Genomic DNA, 23,537 nt, shown 5'->3' on the forward strand with positions numbered 1-23,537 from the left:
TAGAAACTCCTGGATGCTCAGATGAACAAAGGAGTAGACGGAGATGTTGTGCGTTCCTTCTCCTTTTTAAACATCTCAGTGAAAACTCCTGAGAACAACGCAGCATCTTTGATGTCGAAGCCGCACTTATCAAGATCTTTGTCATAGAAGACAGGTTTCCCTCCAGCAGCTGATCTAAAGCCAGACTACCTAGAACTCAATCAGCTTCTTGTTCTCTGGACTCCAGATATTTTTGTCTTTGTCGTCCATGAATTTTTTCTCCTTGATTGTGAACTGAAGCAGCAGGAACTTGATGTACATCTCAGTCAGGGTCTTGGGCAGCTCTCCTCCCTCTCTGGTCTCCATCACATCCTCCAGAACTTTAGCAGTGATCCAGCAGAAAACTGGGATGTGACACATGATGTGGAGACTTTTTGATTTCTGGATGTGGGAGATGATCCTGCTGACCTTCTCTTTATCTCTGAATCTCTTCCTGAAGTACTCCTCCTTCTGGGGTCAGTGAACCCTCTGACCTCTGTTACCATGCGACGCACTCAGCAGGGATCTGATTGGCTGCTGCAGGTCGTGTGTTATCCAGAGGAGAGCAGAGGGAAGCAGATTCCCCCAGATGAGGTTTGTCAGCAGAACATCCACTGAGCTGGACTCTGTAGCATCAGTCAGGATCAGATTATTATCAAAGTCCAGTGGAAGTCTGCTCTCATCCAGACCATCAAAGATGAACAACCTGGAACTTTTTAAAGCTGCGGATTCCTGCGTCTTTAATATCTTCAAAGAAGTGATGAATCAGTTCCACTAAACTGAACTGTTTCTCTTTCAGCACATTCAGCTCTCTGAAAGTGAATGGAAATATAAACTGGATGTTCTGGTTGGTTCTGCCTTCAGCCCAGTCCAGAGTGAACTTCTGTGTTAACAGTGTTTTCCCAATGCCAGCCACTCCCATGGTCATCACTGTTCTGATTGGTTGATCACTTCCAGGTGGGGCTTTAAAGATGTCTTCTCTTCTGATTTTTTCTTGTTTCCTGGATGCTGTTTCAATCCGTCTGACCTCATGTTCCTGGTTGACCTCTCTAGTTAACCCCTCTGTGATGTGGAGCTCTGTGTAGATCTGGTTCAGAACCGTTTTATTTCCAGGTTCAGCAGCCTTCAGAGAGACTCTGGAACTTCTTCTTCAGATGGTCTTTAAGCTCCTTTTGACACCAAACATCAAAATCTGAAGAAAAAAAACAATAAAAACAATTTCTGATATTCTAAGAAGGGTTTGTGTATGAACCGCTATGATGAAAAAATAATTACAGAAAACTAATTATTTTTTGGGGGCTGCACAGTGGCGCAGCTGGTAGAGCCATTGCCTTGCAGCAAGAAGGTTCTGGGTTCGATTCCCAGTCTTTCTGCATGGAGTTTGCATGTTCTCCCTGTGCATGGTGGGTTTTCTCCGGGTTCTCTGGTTTCCTCCCATAGTTCAAAAACATGACTGTCAGGTTAATTGGCCTATCCAAATTTCCCCTAGGTGTGAGTGTGTGTGTGCATAGTTGTGTGTCCTGTGTGTCTCTGTGTTGCCCTGCGACAGACAGGCGACCTGTCCAGGGTGACCTGTCCAGGTGACGCCCAGAACGTTAACTGGAGAGGCACCAGCACCTCCTGACCCACTAAGGGACAAGGGTGTTAGAAAATGGATGGATAATTATTTTTCTACCAAGGTGTCTAAACCTGAAAGTAATTCCAATTTCAGTCAATGAGGAAATATAAAATTATAATTCTGATTTTCTGAATAAAACTCCCACTGAGGCGACGGATAAAAGAAAACAGCAAATAAATAAACCAGGTTCTTTCTGCACAGACTTGATTCAATCAGTTTTGATCATTAAAACTGATTGTTTTTCTCTGGTTGAAGGTTTCAGTTAATCAGACATGTTTCCCACAGAGCGACCTCTGACCTTCAGAGTTTTGTCAAAGTGTTTAATTTGAAATATTTTTTTTAGCAGTGTGTGGTGGAAAATGACTACAAGTTAACATCTGCTGATCATGTTATATGAAATGCTTGTGAATTCTCACCACAGTGAAGTTATTTGGGTTCCATGAACCAGGTTGGGACTCGTTTCCCACAGCTGCATGAGAACCAGACTGTCTCAGCCATTGTTTTGGATTCTTTATCCTGGTATAAACTCATGTGTGTCTCTGCCTGGCAGAGCTTTTCATCCAGACCTGCTTCATCACTCATTGTCCTACAAGCTCTGAGTTCTGCACAGTTCACAAATAAACCTGATTGAGTGATTTCTCCTGAACAGTGCTTGGTGATCATTTTTTCACAACAGTGTCTGCAAGCTGGAAACAAAGAGCCAAATGGCCACTTTATTAGTACCCTGTCCAGTTGTTAATGGTTGGAGGTTTTAGAAAGGCAGCAGGAGCTGAGATGATCTTGTTGCAGTCACATATGAACCTTAAAGGCATTCCCATTAGATGCAATAATAGATGAGAAACATTTATTTCAATGTAAAAAAAAAAAAGGAGAATTATTGTTGCCTGTTCAGTTTTGATAAAAACTAATATTCATCATTTTCCATTTCTTTTATTTTACTTTGCTCCAGTTGATGGATTTAGGGCCAGCTAATATATACACTGGTCAAAAATAAAGGGAACACTTAAACAACACAATATATCTCCAAGTAAATCAAACCTCTGTGAATCAAACTGTCCACTTAGGAAGCAACACTGATTGACCCGACGAGGGTCACTTAGGAGCAACACTGATTGACCCGACAAGGGTCCCCGTTGATTTACTTGGAGTTTTAACTAACAACAATACCGCTTTTGTCTGATGTGTAACAATGGTGTCAGCATACATTTGCAGATTGACTTCAGGACAAATTTCAGGAAAACTGTTAACATACAAACTAAAAGGACCTGAGATGGTTCCTTGTGGAATCCCTGTTACTATTTTACATAAAACAGATTTATGTTATTAATGACAACACATTGGTGACGATCTTTAAAATATGATGGAAACCAAGACAATGACCGTTCTGAGAGATTAAATGATGAAAGCCTTGAGATCAGTAAATTGTGACTCTCCGTATCAAAAGCCTTTTTCAAAACAAGAAAAACTGCACCAGTAATTTGTCCCTTGTCAAGTGATTGTTTAACCTTTTCAAGCAGCAGACTTACAGCGTCTCTGTGGAATGTTGACGTCTGAAACCAAACTGAAGTGGATGCAGAAGATTGTTACTATCTAAATAAAGTAGTAGCTGTTCCAGAATAATTTTCTCCAGCACTTTTGACATGACCGGAACCAGACTTATTGGCCTGTAGTTGCTGATTTCATGTCGACTTCCTGATTTAAAAATCGGTTTCACCAAAGCTTTTTTCCATGCATCGGGAAATTGCCCTGTTCTGATGGAAATGTTGATTATATGATTAAAGGTCTGCTAAAATGTTACTGTATTTTTGTAAAAACATAGCGTCTAAATTATACATATGCTTTGCGTGAGAATTATTTAAACTGAAGAGAGGAAATAATCATTAAACATTGTCGCTAGCTTAGCAGGATCAGTTATGGTTTTTCCTGCTATTGCAAGTTCATATTTATGTTTAGTGTTTGCATTGGGATTCAGTAAACTGTTTAGTAGTTTCCACATCGTCTTACCATTCCCTCCAGTTTCTAAGACATTTGTGTAATATTTAGCTTTAGATTTGTACATTTCTTTAACTACTCTGTTCCTCAAACTTTTAAAAAGCAGCCAATCTGTGGTCCTTTTATTTTTAAGAAAATATTTTAAGCATAGTCTCTCTTTTTCATTAACAGCCGAATGTCATCCGATACCCAAGGTATATGCATTTGTTGAGCTGGAAAACTATTAAACTGACAAAAGCAGTGATGGTCCAGCAACACCGATGTGTTAAGGCTGTAGATGGACGGTAGACAGTCGGAGAGATCATGTCATGCAGATCAGCAGCAGTTTATCATTTACTCCATGTTGGCGCTGCTGCATCACAGTGTGAATTTGGTAGCTGTCTGTGTGTTTCTGCAGGTTCTTCATCTGTAGCTGAATGTTACATTTTTATGTACTGGGTACAGGAATCAAACTAAAATGGGTTTTTATCTTGTGCATTGCTGCCATGTTTGTTTTTTTACAATATTTTACAGTAAATATAAAGTTCCCAAAGTTTATATTTCATGAGCAGCAACCAGTCACCACAGGTGATGTTTAAATAAAAGCTGCTGAATCCAGAACGTCATTGAGCTCATGTGACTGTTTGATTAAGATTTTCTGTATTTGTTGGTTTCTCTTGTTTGGTTTCAGTTGAATTCATTTTCACATGTATCATGTTTTAATTGTTGTAGAAATCCTCTTACCCTGCAGACGGTCAGCCAGCTCCTCCTGCTTCATCTTCCTCAGGAAGTTCAGGGTGATCTTCATCACCGCCTCTCTGCTGCTCCTCTGCTCTTCATCCTCACCCCTCTTCACCTCCTCATCCTCACTCTGACCCTCTGAGCATTCTGGCTCATCTGGACTCAGAACCTTTTGGATCTTCTTCAGCTCGTTCTTCACGAATGTGACAATGTTTTCCTCCAGCAGCTGGAACAGAATGAGAAGATATCAGACTAGATCTGGACATCAGGTCCATGTTGGACAGACGACAGTCCTCTGGTCTACAGACTGAACAGAACCAAAGTACAGACCATAAATATGGAGTCCAGCTGTGTTTGGTGCTGCTGGGCAGACGGATCAGTGGGAACCTCTGGGCTCTGCAGATCCTCTCTGTGGAGAACCGGGACAAATGAACCAGAATCTGTCTGTCCACACAGAGACAAACTGAGATGATGCTTCTCTGCAGATTGGAGGCAGAATTAGCTCTGCATGGTTCTTTAGTTTTCTAAAGCTTAAAAACGGCAGCACAGGTTCCATCGGTGTCTAACTGAGAATTTTAGGATCTGTTTTCTGATGACTGGGACTGAAACGCTGAAAGAAGGACAGCAGCAAAAGTCTGTTTGGTTTAGGTTTAAATATCCAGAACAGAATAAAACATGATCCACCTTCTTTATGCAGAAACAATTAAATTAGCTCTGATTTTAGAATTCAGACCAAAATTATTCATACCCTGGCAGATTTAATTTTTAATAAAATCAGTCAATTTAAAAGGAAAAAAAATTATGTAATTCATACTTTTCTCCATAATCAGAATTACAGGAATCAACTGTTTTAACCTTGGAGCTCCACTAATGTTTATCTCCTCCACAGATTCTCAACATTGTATCAGCATTTCTTTAGATAAATCCCTAAAATGCTCCAACAGGAGGTTTCCACAGAGCTGGAATCTAAGATGGCAGCAGGTGGTGCAGCTCTCAGATCATTACATGTTTTCTCCCTGTTAATAACTTTCACATCTTGTTCTGCAGCTGCAGAGTTTTCTAGGTTCCTCATGTCTCCCAAACGTTGCTAAAGACCCAGAAAGTCCCTAAAAACATTCAATCATGATCACTTTTTAAAATACAAAACAGAAAATCAAATGTGACCAGAACTGGTATATTTTATGATCATGTCAGTTGAACATTGAACAGAACCTTTGGACCCGGCTCTTTGCTGCTGGAGGCTGGTCTGATTTAAATGAGCAAAAAGCCATAGATCTGTTGCTTTCCATGACACACAGCTGGGCTCAGCTGCACGACTCCTGCAAATTAATGAAAGGTCATATTAGAAATGGATTGGTGATAAAAGCCTCCCTGGTTGTTAGCAGCACGACTGGATTGTTTTCCAATAATCACATTAATATATTTGTATAAAACCGTCAAATTTCAGAGGAGAAATATTTCTTCAGTGATAAAAGGCCGAATTTGTAAAGGTAATATTTGTTGGGCTCACATGAACACATTTAAAAAATAACAAACTTAGATCCAGCTCACCTCTTTGAGTTGTTACTGCTGAAGGAAACACAGCTGGGTCCGGGTCCAGGTTCTGGTTCTGGTTCTGATGGCTTCCTGTGAATGGAGACAGTTTGGTGATTCCACTGCTGAACTTTGACCTTTCCTGCACAGGTAAAGGTCATGACCTCACCTGTGGTCCTGGTGTTCCCCACTAAGAGACATTTTAGAGGGAAGGACTGCGTCCTCTCCGTCCTCACACTGATCCTGCTGCCACTAGGTGGCGCTCCTCCACTCACCTGAAAACACAAATAAGTTTGAAACTTTAATTATTTTATATTCATGTTTTATTAAATTTATATTTATTTACTAAATCAAGTTAGAATCAAATCTTGAAATGATTAATGATTTGTTGAATCAATGAATAGAGTGGAAAATAATTGATCATTTTGTGTTTTGAGGAATCTTGATGAATCTGAGACTTTGAGAGAAAAATGGCAGGAGACACTCGTCCACATGACCTGTTAGTAAAACAGCTGGAGAATAAAACATGAAGCTCATTGATTCAGAACTAAATAAAATCAAGTAAGAGTAGAAATACTCATAGTAAAATTACTCAAGTAAAAGTAAAAGCAAAGCGTAGAAAGTATTTCTGAAAATACATTTTTCAAAGAAGTTACTCAAGCAAATAAAAACTAACTCTGACTGAAGTGGAGTTTTGAATAAGTGACATTTCTCCAGTGGTGGAGAAGTACTCAAAAAATGTACTTAAGTAAAAGTACAAATACACAGACAAAAATGTAGACAAGTAAAGTAAAGTACATTAATTTACTAAGGAAAGTAAAAAGTACTGGCTTTTAAAAATACTTAAGTATTAAGTAAAAGTACTTGCTGAATGGATACCTAATCGCTAATATCATTAAGTGAACCGATCATATTTAATTTTAATACATTAGAAATGTGCCATTTTAATGAACAGCCACAGATAAAGCATGTTTTATTGTGTTTACTCTGTAACATAGTTTAGACTTAGATATGTGATTCTATGCATCATAATTTCAGATGAAACATCTTGTCTCCTGTCCTAACATAACATGAACTTCACCTTTTTTTTTTTTTTACCACTTTTATTTAAAAGAAATCCAACTGGCAGGGAGGACATGGAACCAAGGAGCCACGTAGCAGAGTTGTAGTCTAGACCACCGAACCTGAGACCAAATCAAGACCAATCAGCGCCCGCCGCTACATGACACAATAAAATTAAGTGCACCTATCAAATTGCTTCTCTAATTGATCTGAAAGATCCACATTCCCATAAATCACCTAGATATTAAATACTTAGAGCTGAAATAAATGTAACCATTATCAATTCAAACTCTTCTTCATTCTGTTTTGCTTTCATCTCTGTGCTACATCCGCAGAGGTCTCCTGCCATCACTAAAAAATAACGCCTTGGGCAGTTGCCCAATTGCCCATGTCAGAAACCACAACTGTCTGCACCATTAAACATAGCAATTAACGGTAAACAACTGTAAACTATAAACACTGTCCAAGGCGCAATAAGCAAGAAGTAACCAAGCAGAAGGAGGTGACTGTTCTCATCCTCCCTCCTGCTGCAACGTCTGCCACCATGACAGGAGACGAAAACAAAGAGCAATGAGCATGCTCTGTGTTCTTACGTTGTTTTTTATTCACCAATTAAATATATATTTATTTAATATTTATATATATAATTTTTTTAAGTAAAATAAAATACTAGCTACTGCAGTGTAGCACGCAGAGCATTACAAGAACACAGAACGTCTCTCAGTGACGCTTCAGTCCTTTAGGATTTAGTAAAGATCTGTCCAGAAGAATCAGATCGTTCCTGAATGTCATATCACTATATTGCACTTTGGTCACAGCGTTGTCCCATATCTGTGACACCTCAGTCAACACCTCCACACAATAATTCAGCTCATGAGTGACAACTTGTTTTCATCGCAGATGCAACATGTGTCTCTGTACAGCTAGCTTTGCTAGCATCACGTCCACAGATCTTACCTTTCTTTAAGCTTTCCTTCCAAGTGACGCTAAAAGTTGGACAAAGTCCCACCGTGATTTTACATGTCGCCATATCTATGATTTATGCAGCTATTATATAACTGACATTAGACAGACATCTTCTCCCGCTCAGAGTAAACCACTGCGCATGTCTGGAGCTCCGCAGCGAGTAAAGGTGGAGCCCATGGGTGACAACAGACACTAAGTCACGTTATTGCTGGGATTTTACGGCGCCATCTTAAATCCCTGAACTTCACATTTTAACGGACAAAAAGAGCAACGAGACTTGGATGTAACGAGTAACGACAGTTTAGTAGAAACGTAGTGAAGTAGAAAGTACAGATACTTACTGTAAAATGTAGTGGAGTAAAAGTAGAAAGTATACATTATTAAATCTACTTAAGTACAGATACACAAAAATATACTTAAGTATTTCTCGATGAAATGTTAAAATTGTCATCAAGGATTAATGTCACATTCTTTTACCTCAGCAGTATTTAGTATTTCATATAAATATCTATGGATCCTATGAACGTCTTGCAGCTCCAGGCCGCCCGTGTTTTCTGCTGCGGGCAGATTTTCATCGGTTCCTTCCAGTTTCGGCTGGGAATCTGTTACTGGGAACTATGGAGCGGAAGTTTCTGCTGATTCTGAACGCAACGACCCTTAAAACGATCTAAACCATCACAACGAAAGAAATGTTAAGTTTCTTACCCACAGATTGCGGCAAATCCAAACTGCGTCAAAATGAGGAAAGTGAAAATAAAACTCAGAGACGTTCAGGGACCAAAGAAAAGTCAGAAGAAGTCAGACTCAATCTAAAATAGACGGGAAATACGGTATATTTAAAGAAATGATCCTATTTAACTGATTATATTTTCTCCTCTAATCAGAGGTTCCCAAACTGTGGGTCGCGCCCCTAAAGGGGCGCCGTGCCATTCCAGGGGGGGCGTGGGAAGCCATCTGGATGAAAAAAAACATGAACACTGTATGCGCTGGGTTTTTACCTTAGAATGGCCAACTCTCTGTTATTCCTCTGTCAGTTTGATACAGTAGGGGCTTCCACACTTCCCTTATCTGTGTCCTCTGTCACTTTTATCAGCAGTTAAAACTGTTTAATCGGTGTTAACTTGTGGTAACCTGTTTTCCGAGCCGCCATTAAACGCAACATGAGCGCTACGACGCTCGCGCTGGGTTTCCACCTGTGCGGCAGTGAAGGAGACCTGCTGCTGCTGGGCGGAGCTGCACAGGTGTTAGAATCATGGCAGCAAACCAGCAAAACGCAAAGAACTTTTCACAGTTTTTCCCCAAACTAACAGACTGAGTTGAGTGAAGCTGCTGGATGCTGGTAAAGTTAGTTAAAAGATGACTAGCTAATACCAATACAGCACCTGAAGCTTAACAAGTAGCCTGTAGGCTACCGGTGTTGTTGTCTATGTCCAGCTACGTACAATCATTTTGTTTGCCCCCAAAAAGTTCCAGCTCAGCTTCACCATGTCGGTATTTAGCTATAAAGATGCTACGAGTCAGAGCCCAACATGCTGAAAATGGCTTTTATGAATGTGAAGGAAACATTTATGTATTTTCTATGACACTTTAGGATAATTTCTCTTTATTCTTGGCTTTAGCCTGTGAACCAGGACGTCTCAGAAGTCATTGAGTTCTCCCAGTGTGACCAGCAGACTAGAGAGATATATAGACACCCTTCTGTCAAATTTTAATCCGAGTTTGAAGGATTAATTGATATTAACCCCCTCCCCCCCACGAACAAAGACTTTAATCACACGGGAACTTTGTAACCTCCTGACCTCCCTCTGTGACCGTCTGCTCACCGTTAACTCCTCCTGAACTCTTTGAATTAACCAATAGGAATCATTTACTTGTAAGTGAATAAATAAATATACTATATTCTAAACCATGTTGAACTAGATTAGGAATAATGTAACTATCTCAGGTTTTAAACAGATTGTCATGCTGCGTGCGTGTGTGTGTGTGTGTGTGTGGTGTGTGTGTGTGTGTGTGTGTGTGTGGTGTGTGTGTGTCCTCAAGCATGAGAAACCCACAGGATACGTCAGACATTCCTTCTGACAATAGCTTACAGTGCATTATTTGGTGTTAGACAACAGACTTATAGCTAGATATGAGGGATACCTCTGAAGGAAAACAACAGTTTAACTGTTTTACTGTAAATATTTAAGGTAGCAGGACTAGTCAGTACTGACTGAGTTTGTAATTTCCTTCATCCGTTCCGAAAACAGTCACTTAAATTTTAAACTCTATAGATACTTTTCTGTAACACCTGCTAGTGAAACATTTCAGTAAAAGTTCCTCATCTGTAATTGTATTTGAAGTGCCACTCTTTCTTCGGTTTTTTAAAAGAAACCACTCAGAGCTGCAGACACAATAACTTCTTCACTCGCACGACATGACGAGTCCTTTAGGTTTAGATGTCTTTACTTAAAAATAAAGAGGTTACAAGTCATTTGCACGCACGGTAAGAAAACTATATGCTCTCGTACAGCTCTGTCTAATATGGCACTGCACGTTCTCCATTACGTCACTACAAGGGAGCGTCAAGCATTTTTCATAGCAATAATTTTCTTAGAACTAAAACTACATAAGATGAATTAAGAATTATATAAAATATAAACTGCAACTATAAAATGTACTTTTCCACATTCTATCTTTCCTGCTTTATGGCTCTTACAGTATTTCTTAAAGATATGTGGCAAGTAGTAAACAGGCCTACATGAGGCTCCTCAAATGTAACTTTTAGTTTTCTGCAGTGAAAGTGAGACAAACTGTAACATCGCTGCCTTTCCAGGATTTGTTCTCACATCATTGTGAATTCTACTTTGCTTCAGTCTTTTTCCTGCTGTTGAATCAACACTGATCGTCTCAGTGCTTCATGCTTTCTCCAAAATAGTAAAGGTTGGTTGAAACTTATAGATGTTTTTTCTTCAACACTTGCTAGTGTGAAACATTTCAGTAAAAGTTCCTCATCTGTAAATGTATTTCTTAAGAATATGTGACAGGACTAAACAGGCCCAGGTGAGGCTACGGCTCATATTTATCTTTCAGTTTTCCCCAAAGTTTAAAGTTTTACGCTGCAAAATATTGTATTTGCAGAATCCTGATAATAAAACTTCAATTGTGAACTGAATGATTAGATTGCAATTAGACACAAAAGAATCGACTGTTAATTAGTAATGTAGGAGCTATTTTCCCATTTTTTTGGTTAAATCTTAGAATTTAAATTGTTTAGTTTATTCTTATTTTCTTTCCTAGTTGATTTATCATTAGAATTTTTGTCTAATTTGCTGTTTAGAATAAGTTCTTTGATTAGGAATTCACTTAATAGTTAATGAATTTCAGGTTGGGCTGTGGGTATTTCACGGTATAACTAGGTGGGTCTTAGGTAGCTTATTATGCACGTGGTGGTCATGAGGTTCTTTACCAGCCTTAGAATCGGTCAATAAGTCATATCGGTTTCTATTGTCAGTCAGAGAGCAGGTGCAGGAATAGGAGCAGAAGCCTGGAACCTTTTGCCTGATCTGCAAATCAAACCAAATAACTATATTTTGACCTTTGATCCTCTTTTTGCTGCGTAAACCAGAATCCACGGTGCATCAGGTGACTATTTGAGTTTATTCACTTTTTCTTTAGATCACCTTTGAGTTTTGAGTTTTTTGAATTTAAGTTTTGGGACAAATGGTCACTACAAGTAACCATACTATGGAAATGACTAGCAAGATCTGAACAACAAGAACGTGACGACCTGAAGAGATTTCACTCTAATGAACCGTCTGACTTTCTTTAGCCGACTAAATTTAATCTTACCAAATTGTTGCCGTAGAGCAAACAGGTACCGAGTTTGAAGCGGGTCAGATGCCTCCAGCCGTCTGCTAAAGCTGGACTCCGGCCTTCCTCACTGTAAAATAAAACATTCTGCTTAATAAAGAGTTCAAGTGAACATCACTTAATTCTCATCAACTTGTTGTTTGTACTCATCTTAAACAAGCGGCAGGAACTGTTGGATTTAAAAAAGAAAAAAAAGATGCTTTACAAGTTTATCTATTTAAGTTGAGTCTGCAACAACTAGAATAAAAATAAAAAGTGAACTATTTGAAAGTAGTGAGAATTTTGGGTGGTAAATGTTTAACATACACAGACTTTACTCCATTTCTACTCAAGCAAACCAAAAGGTTTTGAACAGAACAACTATGTCAAGTAATGACATGTAGTAAATATATTGCTGCTGCTGTAAGCAGAAAGTAAAATACATTTTGCATTAAATAATATTTCGGATGAGTTTAAGAATATTTGCCAAAATCACACAATGTAACTACACTTGTCTTTTACATGTGCAGTAATTGAATCTTTTGAGGCAACTGGTTTGGATAAATTTAAGTAACTACAACCTATTTTCCTGCTCCACATACTTGGCTAGCAATGTTCCAGTTAGCTTCCCAGTCTGAACTTCTGGACAATGTCTTGATTCAGTCAAATCTTCTATCCTGTATCTCCTGTACTCTGATATTCTACAGAATTCATTCTGTGAAAGCTTTGCTTGCTGGTCTTCATGCTTTGAATGCAGCATCTGGTTTCTCTTACTTTAACCGCCCAACTTGCACCTGATTGGCATGTTAGCCTTTCGATTCCCTCCCAGTGAGGCGATGCTTCACAAAGCAAACTGTTGATCTCCCTCAGAAGATGAGAAGACATGGTGACTGAGTTTTAGACACTAGTTGACAGCTCATGCAGCTTTTTACTAAACGGCAGTCCTAAAAGTATATATCTTTAAACTATGAATAAATACGTAAAATTTTGTAATTATTCGATCCAGCAGTTATAGAAGTTTGATAATAATGCAATTCAGGGATTGTTGTTTCTTAATGTCAGTGTTTCTGCTACTGGAGTGAGACAGTGAGAAAACAAGGAATAGGGTTAGAAGAGGATTTAGAAATAAAATACACAGATGATGGTTGTATTTACTGGGAGAAAGACTTTGACTAGTTATCAGGACAGAATGAGACCCGTAAAACTGTTGGGTCCATACAGTCATCTGCTCCAACAATTTATTACCCTTTAGGAACCATGTCTGGACACAAGGAGCAGGAACATCACAACATCCTTATATCAGATATTTTCATCCGTATATCAGTGATTTAAATCTATTTTAATTTTTGATACCATACAGCAGAAAGCAAAGTTGTGCATGAATGTAAAAGTCAATTATTTTCTTCACCTATAGAAAAGTGTAACATGTTTATTATGAGTAGGATTAACTGAGCTGAAGGAAAACAAAGGAGAAATAAATATTCATTGATACAGAACCGAATCAGCAAATATGAACTTATGAAACTATTGAAACCTTCAAGAATCTTATGTTATGTAAGATATTTAAGAAAATAATACTGAAACCGCACTCATGAATTTCTTTGACTGTTATCTATAAAATGTTACTCTTTATGTTGAACACCAGACACGTCTCACCTCTTTCCCACAGTTTTTCACTTAGTTCCACGACTGCAGTGGATTTTATAGTCAGTGTTTAAAGCAGCACAGAGTCTGAAGCGATGGAGGAAATTTACGTCAACATGGAGCCTGTTAGACAAACTGCATCTAATCACACAGGTAAGAATAACGTTACAGATAAATCTAGCATGTATTAATTACATTTTGCTAAGGTTCAGGTTTTTCTTAAGGTTCGAGCAAAGAGAGGCTCTGCCTCTGTGTGGCTTTGGGATCCTGAATGTTTTACTTTTGGCTGAACTCGTCGCCATCAGTGTAGCAGTGAGTCTCGTTCATCTTAAAGATGAGAAACTTTTATGTTTCTGTAATAAAAATGTCATCGGCTCTTCTGAAATCAAACTGACCAAATAGCAACGGTTTTAAAAGCATAAAGTTTGGTGACTCAAAGTGTTTCAGAGGTGAATCATTACACTGTTACATGAGTTTGATTCATTTTCAGCCATTTATGTCTTTAATATCTCCTGTTTTTCACACTATCTACCCAACGATTTATGTTTAGTGTTACCTCAGTTTAAATTCTACAACCATAACCAAAATCATGAAACTATTTTATAAGTCTTAAGTGAAACTACTTCTATTTTGGCAAACATGCTTGTTGATTTTTTTTCCAGCTCATGACATGACAGCAGATTTTTCTGACGTTAGTAACTTTCTGACTGAGCAGAACAGCGACAGCAAGTTTCCCTCCACGAACGCAAACTTCACTGAAACGACTCCAGGAGACGAAGAGACTTTAAGGTTTGTCGAAACTTTGATAAAATGTGGATCTCATTAACACGTCTAGAACCTTTTCCCCTCTGAATTATCGTAGAGTATAACTAATAACTTTCCTTTGTGGCTAAATGAATATAATGAACAACTTTTATTTTAATTTATTAAGTACTGTATCATTTGTGTGCTCTAAAAACAACAATGTAAAAGAAACAAAACTTTGTTGTTTTTTCTTACAGAACGAACAAACATCAGTTGTTCCTGTTAATTCAGGAGCTGCAGAAGAAGAGAGGAGCAGATCCAGTAGAGATTATTGATTAGGACATTATTTACCAACTATCATGTAGCTTATTAGCATGATGTTACATAAAACCTAAAGATAAAAATAAACCTAAAGATAATAAAATAAAATAAAAAAAAAAACCTAAAGATAAAAATAAAACCTAAAGATAAAATAAACCTAAAGATAAAATAAACCTAAAGATAAAATAAACCTAAAGATAAAAATAAACCTAAAGATAAAAATAAAAAAAAAAACCTAAAGATAAAAATAAACCTAAAGATAAAAATAAAACCTAAAGATAAAAATAAAACCTAAAGATAAATGTACACTTGTGACTTATAAAGCAACATTTTCACTGGTTGTTCTCTGTGTTTCTCTTTCTTGTTAAAACTCTGACATGTTAAACAAACGTTGGATGATGGTTGTGGGGAGGATCGGTTCAGCATGAGGCGTTCTGATTGCGTCTTAATGTGATTTTACTACGAGACTTTATGGAACTCCAGTGGTGTCCATTAATAAAGATACAAAAAAGAAGGCAGCAAATGTTCATGTTGGCTCCACAGGGTCCCCCTGAAAATATAGATCAAATCAGACATGACAGGGTAAAAGTCATCTGAACAGGGGGAAGCATATAAACAAGTCAATAACAAGTCAATGACATGATGCAATCTGCATTTTTAACTCAGATAACTTATTATTTTTTTACTGACTTAATACATTTTAATTGCTGCACTGTTAAGTAGAATGGAAATGACTTTTTTGGAAACTGTCTCGAGATTACCTATTGTAAATTAGTGTAATTTAAATCAACTGAATTGTTTTAAGAAAGGTTACAATTTGCCCAACGGACTGGACCGTTGGTATGGACATACCATAGCCTGGTGTCTGAGCAGGTAAAGGTCAGCCCTTGTGATAATAAGAAGCTGTTGTCAGAAACCGTGATGTTAAGTTTGACTTGCGAAGCAATTTTCTGAGACACGAGTCATAATATCCTGTTCAACATAATTCTCAGTAAACAGAGTATTAAAAGTCTAAAAACGAGCATAAGAATCAGCATAAAGTCATGAGAAAAATGCTTGTGAAAACATTCTTGCTCCTGAATCTGGATCAGGAAAATTAAAATGTGAAAAAATAATAAAATCAGCTAAAGTGGGTGGAGCTTTAAGGTACAGAGAGACACAGCCAAGTGTTGGGGTAGATGGAGAGGAGTTAACCAAGGCTGTAGTAGCGCTGTTACCAACTTGGTACTTTATTGTTATAGTTTTCTCCAAGTCCTGCTTGAAGAAAGTACCAACATGTGCAAAACTGAGAAACTCTATCGGTCAACCAGCTGGACATTGAACTGCAGATGTATGCCATCTAGTACATTTCCTTTGTTTTTGTTTGGTTTGAGGCAAATATCTCCATCACAGTGTAAAGCCTGACACAAATTAAATTTAAAGATTCACAGGAAAGTTAAATTTTAATAAATAAAATAAATTATAAATAACTAATGAATTTAATCTGCCTCATGTTCTTTGTTGGATCATTTTTGAGCTGGATGTAGTAGTAGTAGTAATATCATGTGGTGCGATAGTGACAGAGATACTTGATATTTATCATTTATATGGAGGACCAAAACTGACATAATAAAAATTATATATATATATATATTTATATTATATATTTCTTTTATTTATATCTTTATTTTGTATTTATTTTATTTATATATTTATCTTTTATTATTATGTTGTGTGTGTATATATATATTTTTTTCTTTTTTTGCTAAAAATAAAAGCATAAATACATATTTTATAAATATATTATTCTTTATATATTTTTATTGTATTTATATTTATATTTATATGGAGGACCAAAACTGACATAATAAAAATTATATATATATATATATATATTTTATTTATATTTTTATTTTTTATTTATTTTATTTATATATTTATCTTTTATTATTATGTTGTGTGTGTGTATATATATATATATATTTTTTTTTGCTAAAAAATAAAAGCATAAATACATATTTTTATAAATATATTATTCTTTATATATTTATTATTTTATTTATATATTTATATTTATATGGAGGACCAAAACTGACATAATAAAAATAAAATAAAATAAAAATATATATATACACTGCTCAAAAAAATAAAAGGAACACTTAAGTAAACACTTAAGTGTTCCCTTTATTTTTTGAGCAGTATATATCAGGCTGCACAGCTGGTGGCATGGCTGGTTCCTGAACGCCATCCTGTTTTTCTCCGTCCGCCGCAGTCTTCTCGCCTTCGTCCGCCGCAGTCTTCTCGCCTCCGTCCGCCGCCGTCTTCTCGCCTTCGTCCGCCGCAGTCTTCTCGCCGTCGTCCGCAGACTCCATCCGCCGCAGTCTTCTCGCCGTCGTCCGCCGCAGTCTTCTCGCCTCCGTCCGCCGCAGTCTTCTCTCCTTCGTCCGCCGCAGTCTTCTCTCCTTCGTCCGCCGCAGTCTTCTCGCCGCCGTCCGCCGCAGTCTTCTCTCCTCCGTCCGCCGCAGTCTTCTCTCCTTCGTCCGCCGCAGTCTTCTCGCCGCAGTCTTCTCGCCTCCGTCCGCCGACTCCATCCGCCGCAGTCTTCTCTCCTCCATCCGCCGCAGTTTTCTCGCCTCCGTCCGCCGCATCTTCTCTCCTCCGTCCGCCGCAGTCTTTTCGCCTGCATCCACCGCAGTCTTCTCGCCTCCGTCCGCCGCAGTCTTCTCGCCTCCGTCCGCCGCAGTCTTCTCTCCTCTGNCCGCCGCAGTCTTCTCTCCTCCGTCAGCCGTAGTCTTCTCGCCGCAGTCCATCCGCCGCAGTCTTTTCGCCTCTGTCCGCCGCAGTCTTCTCGCCTCCGTCCGCCTCCAAGTCATTCTCCATGGGCTCTGGGAACTTCCTCTACACCCGAGTTTCTCCCTTTGCGACCACCCGAGCTGCATGCTAGTTGGACTGCCAGTATCCATCAGCTGCTTCCAGGGTGTCAGTCCAAAAAGACCTGATAGTTCTCTATCTTTGGTTTGAGAGCATCCCTCCCTTCTGGTGCCTACGAGCTGATTTTAGGGTCGTCCCCAAACCAGGCACAGAAAATCTTGTGGCCACATCTCCGATAAGCCGCATTGACAATGGGGCGATGTTCTATCCACTTTCTCCAAAATGTGTTCAAGTTCTTCCAGAGGTGAAATTTGAAGCTCTGTTTCACAGACTCTGCCAGGATCCTCACAACACTTTTGGGCCTCTCTGGTTTGACTGGAAGTTGACTGATGATTGGGAGGATGCCAACCAGGGAGTGGTCAGTGGACAGCTCTGCCTGTCTTCACCCAAGAGTCCAAGACATACAGCCACAGATCAGATGGGAAACAACAAAGTCTACCATAGAACTGTGGCCATGGTGTCCTTGTGCTATGAGCACAAATGGACACCCGTATGCTTGAACAAGGTGTACATTATGGACAGTCCATGACGAGCACAGAAGTCACATAACAGTACACTACTCGGGTTTAGATCAGGGTGGCCGATCCTCTCAACCACCAGCCTCCAGGTCTCACTGTGAGTGCCCATGTGAGTGTTGAAATCCCCCAGCAGAAAGAGGAGTCTCTTGGAGGGACACTCTCCAGCACCCCTCCAACAGCTCCACAAAAGGTGCCCAATGCGAACTGTTACTTGTTGGCTTTTCTCCTTGGTAGCAGATTAGCCAACCTACTGCCCTGCTGGCGAAGCCACTCGGAAACTCGTGACCTTAAATTTCCGGCATTTCTGCTTTCAGAAGGGACGTCCTCAAAAGAAACATCCACTTCTTCAACATCATTGCTTTCATGATGTTGTGGCTCAATCTGAACATGTTCTGAGCTTTCTTCAGAATCCATTTCTTCTGAGGTTGAACACTCAGAAATTCTCTCTAAAGGTGGCACGTAATTCTCCAAATTTAAATATCCCCGGATGGATGATCTCCTAGAGGAAAACCCTCCTGTAATAATTTTTGAAGAATTCAATGTCATCTTCTGTGAGAATTTCTGAAGAAGATGGTTTTTCTGAAGAATGCTCAGAAACTTCTTCAAAATGTGCCACACATTATCAGCAGCTGTGTCAGAAGAAGGGATTTCCTTTGAGGCGACGTCCGTATCTGCAGCGTCCATGCCATCAAAATGGTCTGCGTAATTCTGAACTCCGTCTTCTGAGTTTCCATCAACAGAAGACGCCTCTTCTACCAATGGATCCTCATAGACTGGTTCTAAATTTATCGCATCTTCCTGGCCGTCACAGCTCGTTTCAACGGCCAGGTCCATTTCGTCAAGGGGAACATCGACACTTGTACAGACATCAGTGTCTGCGTCCCCTGGACAAGTTTCCAAGTGGAGTCCACAGATGTTTTCCAAAGCCACAGGAGCTTCATCAGTAAAAGATTCCAAACTTGTCAAGACACCTGAAGTGCCACTGACAAGGCTGGCAGAAGCGTCCATGTCACTTTGGTCTTCATCTGCGTCTCAGGGCATGTTTCTAAGTCCAGTTCACATCTGGTGGCAAAAGCCACGGTGTCTTCAGGGGTAAAATCAGGTAAAGGTGTCAATACCCCTGAAGCGGCACTGACAGGGTTGGTGGAAGCGTCCATGTCATCTTTTTCTTCATCTGTGTCCTCAGAGCAAGTTTCCCAATTCATTGCACAGATGGTCTCCAAAGCCACGGCGTCTTCAGGGGTGAAACTTGTAATCTCGTCACAACACCTGAAATGGCGCTGGCGATGTTGGCGGAAACGTCCGCGTGGCTTTGGTCCTCTGGAATTAACTCCTCAAACCCAAAATATCTCCACCTGATATCCTCGTCTCGGTCTTCGACAACTTCTTCTTTATGTTGTCCTAGAAGTTTTTCCACTCCTTTAGAGGCTAAGTAGCCCAGGCCCCAACCGATCGATAGCATCATTTTTCAGTTGAAATGGTGTGAAATTCTCTTTACGTGGATTCTAAGGCAGCTGGAGAGCAAACTGACAATTCTTGTATTCCAAATGATAATAATAATCTTTTGAACCTTTATGACATCATAGATGAGAACATTGGTGGCATGATGATGTCAAACAATCTGTGACAGGTTCTTGTTTGTTTTAGTTGCTATGGAAACACAGAGTTATGTGTAAGGTGGGACTACTGTCAATAAAAAATGCATGGTAGACATTTAAATCCATGAATGAAAGTCAATAAATGTGCATAAATTTAAGTTTTGTATTTGTCCTGTTTTTCAATTCATACGTGTAAAAATCAAACAAAGTGTTTTATAGAATATTTTTCCAGAAGTTAAACACATCAGTCACATTTAGAAACTGTCTCTAAGCCTCTGCTGATCTATTTTGAACCGTCAGTGAGGAGGATCCCCTTAAACAGATCATATTTGCCTTAATTGCTTGTTTTGTTCATAAGGAAAATATTTAACATCTAACAATTAGATTTTTTTTTACATTTGAATCAGTGACAAGGATGATGCACCAAGCAGATCAGCCAATTAATTAATTAATCTCACCTTCTTTATTTATTTTTGTACCTTTTCTCATTCTCTAACCTCTCAGCCTCTTCACTGTGTGTTTATGAATCGCCCCTCTGTGAGATCTCCTGTTTACTCTTAGCACCGCAGCATAAAGTGACAGTCCACCCAAAACATTTTGCTTCTCTGATTGCAGGACCAGTTAATGTTGTTCTGTCAGTTTAGTTGAGTTTTGTTGCCTCTCCTAGTCATTTTTGAGTAAATGAGGTTTTTTCCCCTGTTGCGTTATTAAGCATGTTGCGATAAAAAACCATAATAAAAGTAGCAGGGAGAACCTGATACCACAGTTATGAATAGTTCCCCATTCATTTCCATGAAGCATTTGGAACAAACAGCAAATACCTGCAGCGATGCTACAGCTGGGTTGATGGAAACATCCATACAGGTCAGCGTGTGTCCAGATTGAAAAGAGGCGAGTGGGATCCGAGCTGAGGTCAACTCAATCCAGCTACGGCAACGCGCAGAGGCAACGCGCCGCAGAGGCAACACGCCGCAGAGGCAACACGCCGCAGAGGCAACACGCCGCAGAGGCAACACGCCGCAGAGGCAACGCACAGGGGCAACACGCCGCAGAGGCAACGCGCAGAGGCAACACGCCGCAGAGGCAACACGCACAGGCAACGCGCAGAGGCAACACGCAGAGGCAACGCGCAGAGGCAACGCGCAGAGGCAACACGCAGAGGCAACACGCAGAGGCAACACGCCGCAGAGGCAACACGCACAGGCAACGCGCAGAGGCAACGCGCAGAGGCAACACGAAGAGGCAACACGTAGAGGCAACACGCCGCAGAGGCAACACGCAGAGGCAACACGCCGCAGAGGCAACACGCCACAGAGGCAACGCGCAGAGGCAACACGCACAGGCAACACGCAGAGGCAACACGCCGCAGAGGCAACACGCAGAGGCAACGCGCAGAGGCAACACGCAGAGGCAACACGCCGCAGAGGCAACGCGCAGAGCCACCACGCCGCAGAGGCAACACGCAGAGGCAACGAGAAGAGGCAACACGCCGCAGAGGCAACACGCAGAGGCAACGCGCAGAGGCAACACGCAGAGGCAACACGCCGCAGAGGCAACACGCCACAGAGGCAACACGCAGAGGCAACGCGAGAGGCAACACGCAGAGGCAACACGTAGAGGCAACACGCAGAGGCAACACGTAGAGGCAACACGCAGAGGCAACACGTAGAGGCAACACGCAGAGGCAACACGTAGAGGCAACACGCCGCAGAGGCAACAGCAGAGGCAACACGCCGCAGAGGCAACACGCAGAGGCAACACGCAGAGGCAACACGCAGAGGCAACACGCAGAGGCAACACGTAGAGGCAACACGCAGAGGCAACACGTAGAGGCAACACGCAGAGGCAACACGTAGAGGCAACACGCCGCAGAGGCAACACGCAGAGGCAACACGTAGAGGCAACACGCAGAGGCAACACGTAGAGGCAACACGCAGAGGCAACACGTAGAGGCAACACGCAGAGGCAACACGCAGAGGCAACACGAGAGGCAACACGCCGCAGAGGCAACACGAGAGGCAACACGCAGAGCAACACGTAGAGGCAAAGCGCAGAGGCAACGGCCCAGAGGCAACATGCCGCAGAGGCAACACGCAGAGGCAACACGCCGCAGAGGCAACACGCCGCAGAGGCAACACGCCGCAGAGGCAACAGCAGAGGCAACACGCCGCAGAGGCAACACAAAGAGCAACACACAGAGGCAACACGCAGAGGCAACACGCAGAGGCAACGCGCAGAGGCAACGCGCAGAGGCAACACACGCAGAGGCAACACACAGAGGCAACGCGCCGCAGAGGCAACGCGCAGTGGCAACACACAGAGGCAACACGCAGAGGCAACACACAGAGCAACACACAGAGGCAACACGCAGAGGCAACACGCAGAGGCAACACGCAGAGGCAACACGCAGAGGCAACACACAGAGGCAACACGCAGAGGCAACACACAGAGGCAACACGCAGAGGCAACACGCAGAGGCAACACGCAGAGGCAACACGCAGAGGCAACACCAGAGGCAACGCAGAGGCAACACCAGAGGCAACACCAGAGGCAACACGCAGAGGCAACACAGCCACAGAGCAACACCAGAGCAACACGCAGAGGCAACACGCAGGCAACGCGCAGACCGCCAAGCAACGCGCAGAGGCAACACGCCGCAGAGGCAACACGCCGCAGAGGCAACGCCGCAGAGGCAACACCGCAGAGGCAACGCGCCGCAGAGGCAACGCGCCGCAGAGGCAACGCGTCGCAGAGGCAACGCGCGCAGAGGCAACACGCCGCAGAGGCAACGCGCCGCAGAGGCAACGCGCCGCAGAGGCAACGCGCAGAGGCAACGCGCAGAGGCAACGCGCAGAGGCAACGCGCAGAGCAACGCAGAGACACACGCAGAGCAACGCGCAGAGGCAACACGCAGAGGCAACACGCCGCAGAGGCAACGCGCAGAGGCAACGCGCCGAAATGGCAACACGCAGAGGCAACACGCAGAGGCAACGAGCAGAGGCAACACGCAGAGGCAACACGCCGCAGAGGCAACGCGCAGAGGCAACACGCCGAAATGGCAACACGCAGAGGCAACGCGCAGAGGCAACATGCAGAGGCAACACGCAGAGGCAACACGCCGCAGAGGCAAAGCGCCGAAATGGCAACACGCAGAGGCAACGCGCAGAGGCAACACGCAGAGGCAACACGCAGAGGCAACACGCAGAGGCAACACGCAGAGGCAACGCGCAGAGGCAACGCGCCGCAGAGGCAACACGCAGAGGCAACGCGCCGCAGAGGCAACGCGCAGAGGCAACACGCAGAGGCAACACGCAGAGGCAACACGCAGAGGCAACACACAGAGGCAAAGCGCAGAGGCAACACGCCGCAGAGGCAACACGCAGAGGCAACGCGCAGAGGCAACACGCAGAGGCAACACGCAGAGGCAACGTGCAGAGGCAACACGCCGCAGAGGCAACGCGCAGAGGCAACACACAGAGGCAACACGCCGCAGAGGCAACACACAGAGCAACGCGCAGAGGCAACACGCCGCAGAGGCAACACGCCGCAGAGGCAACACGCAGAGGCAACACACAGAGGCAACGCGCAGAGGCAATGCGCAGAGGCAATACGCAGAGGCAACACGCAGAGGCAACGCGCAGACAAGTGTTTTGTTGTTGACTTACCGTCAGGAAACCACTTGCTGCGTTCTTGTTGGTTGTGAAGTAGGTTCCACTTCTACTATTCAAGGATGTACAGTTGTACTATTGCACATCTGTTTGCAGCCATTTTCATTTCCGAGTGTAAACGTTGAGCCGGGGAGCGTGGCTAGGTGCAGCACATTTGGATTTAAAGTGGCCATAAAACGACTCTTACTGAAAGAAGCTCAAAATAGGTAGAAGAAAAGAAAATGTCTCTAAAATGCCCTTTGGTCTGAGCGTGTCTGGATTTTATGTGTCAGATTAGATGGTGAGAGTCTGTGGATATCATCAGTTTTTATTTTTAGTTATTGATTTAGCTTTGAATTCAGGTTTGGTCTTTGACTAGGCCATTTTAACACATGAATGTTCTTTGAGTTAAACA

General features: G+C 41.9%; 1 protein-coding gene and 1 long non-coding RNA gene across 3 annotated transcripts; both read right to left on the reverse strand.

Annotated features, from left to right (window-relative positions):
* Nucleotides 1-727: 727 nt before the first annotated feature.
* LOC145551329 (uncharacterized) lies at nt 728-5,619 on the reverse strand. Its single transcript, XM_081605816.1, has 4 exons — nt 5,561-5,619; nt 4,679-4,757; nt 4,352-4,574; nt 728-1,210 (listed from the first exon to the last, which is right to left on the reverse strand). The coding sequence occupies exons 1-4, from the start codon at nt 5,617-5,619 to the stop codon at nt 1,134-1,136; spliced, it is 438 nt and encodes a 145-aa protein (XP_081461942.1). The 3' UTR covers nt 728-1,133.
* A 12-nt stretch (nt 5,620-5,631) lies between these two features.
* LOC145551300 (uncharacterized) lies at nt 5,632-8,690 on the reverse strand. Of its 2 annotated transcripts, none has more exons than XR_014087109.1 (4): nt 8,615-8,690; nt 6,051-6,156; nt 5,900-5,974; nt 5,632-5,667 (listed from the first exon to the last, which is right to left on the reverse strand). It is a non-coding gene; the product is annotated as an uncharacterized LOC145551300 (long non-coding RNA). The 2 variants fall into 2 exon arrangements; XR_014087108.1 differs by lacking the exon at nt 8,615-8,690 and adding an exon at nt 7,901-8,199.
* Between the last annotated feature and the right edge of the window lie 14,847 nt (nt 8,691-23,537).

Source organism: Poecilia reticulata, chromosome 4, assembly GCF_904066995.2.
Source record: "Poecilia reticulata chromosome 4, P_reticulata-male-v2, whole genome shotgun sequence".
NCBI lineage: Eukaryota > Metazoa > Chordata > Actinopteri > Cyprinodontiformes > Poeciliidae > Poecilia > Poecilia reticulata.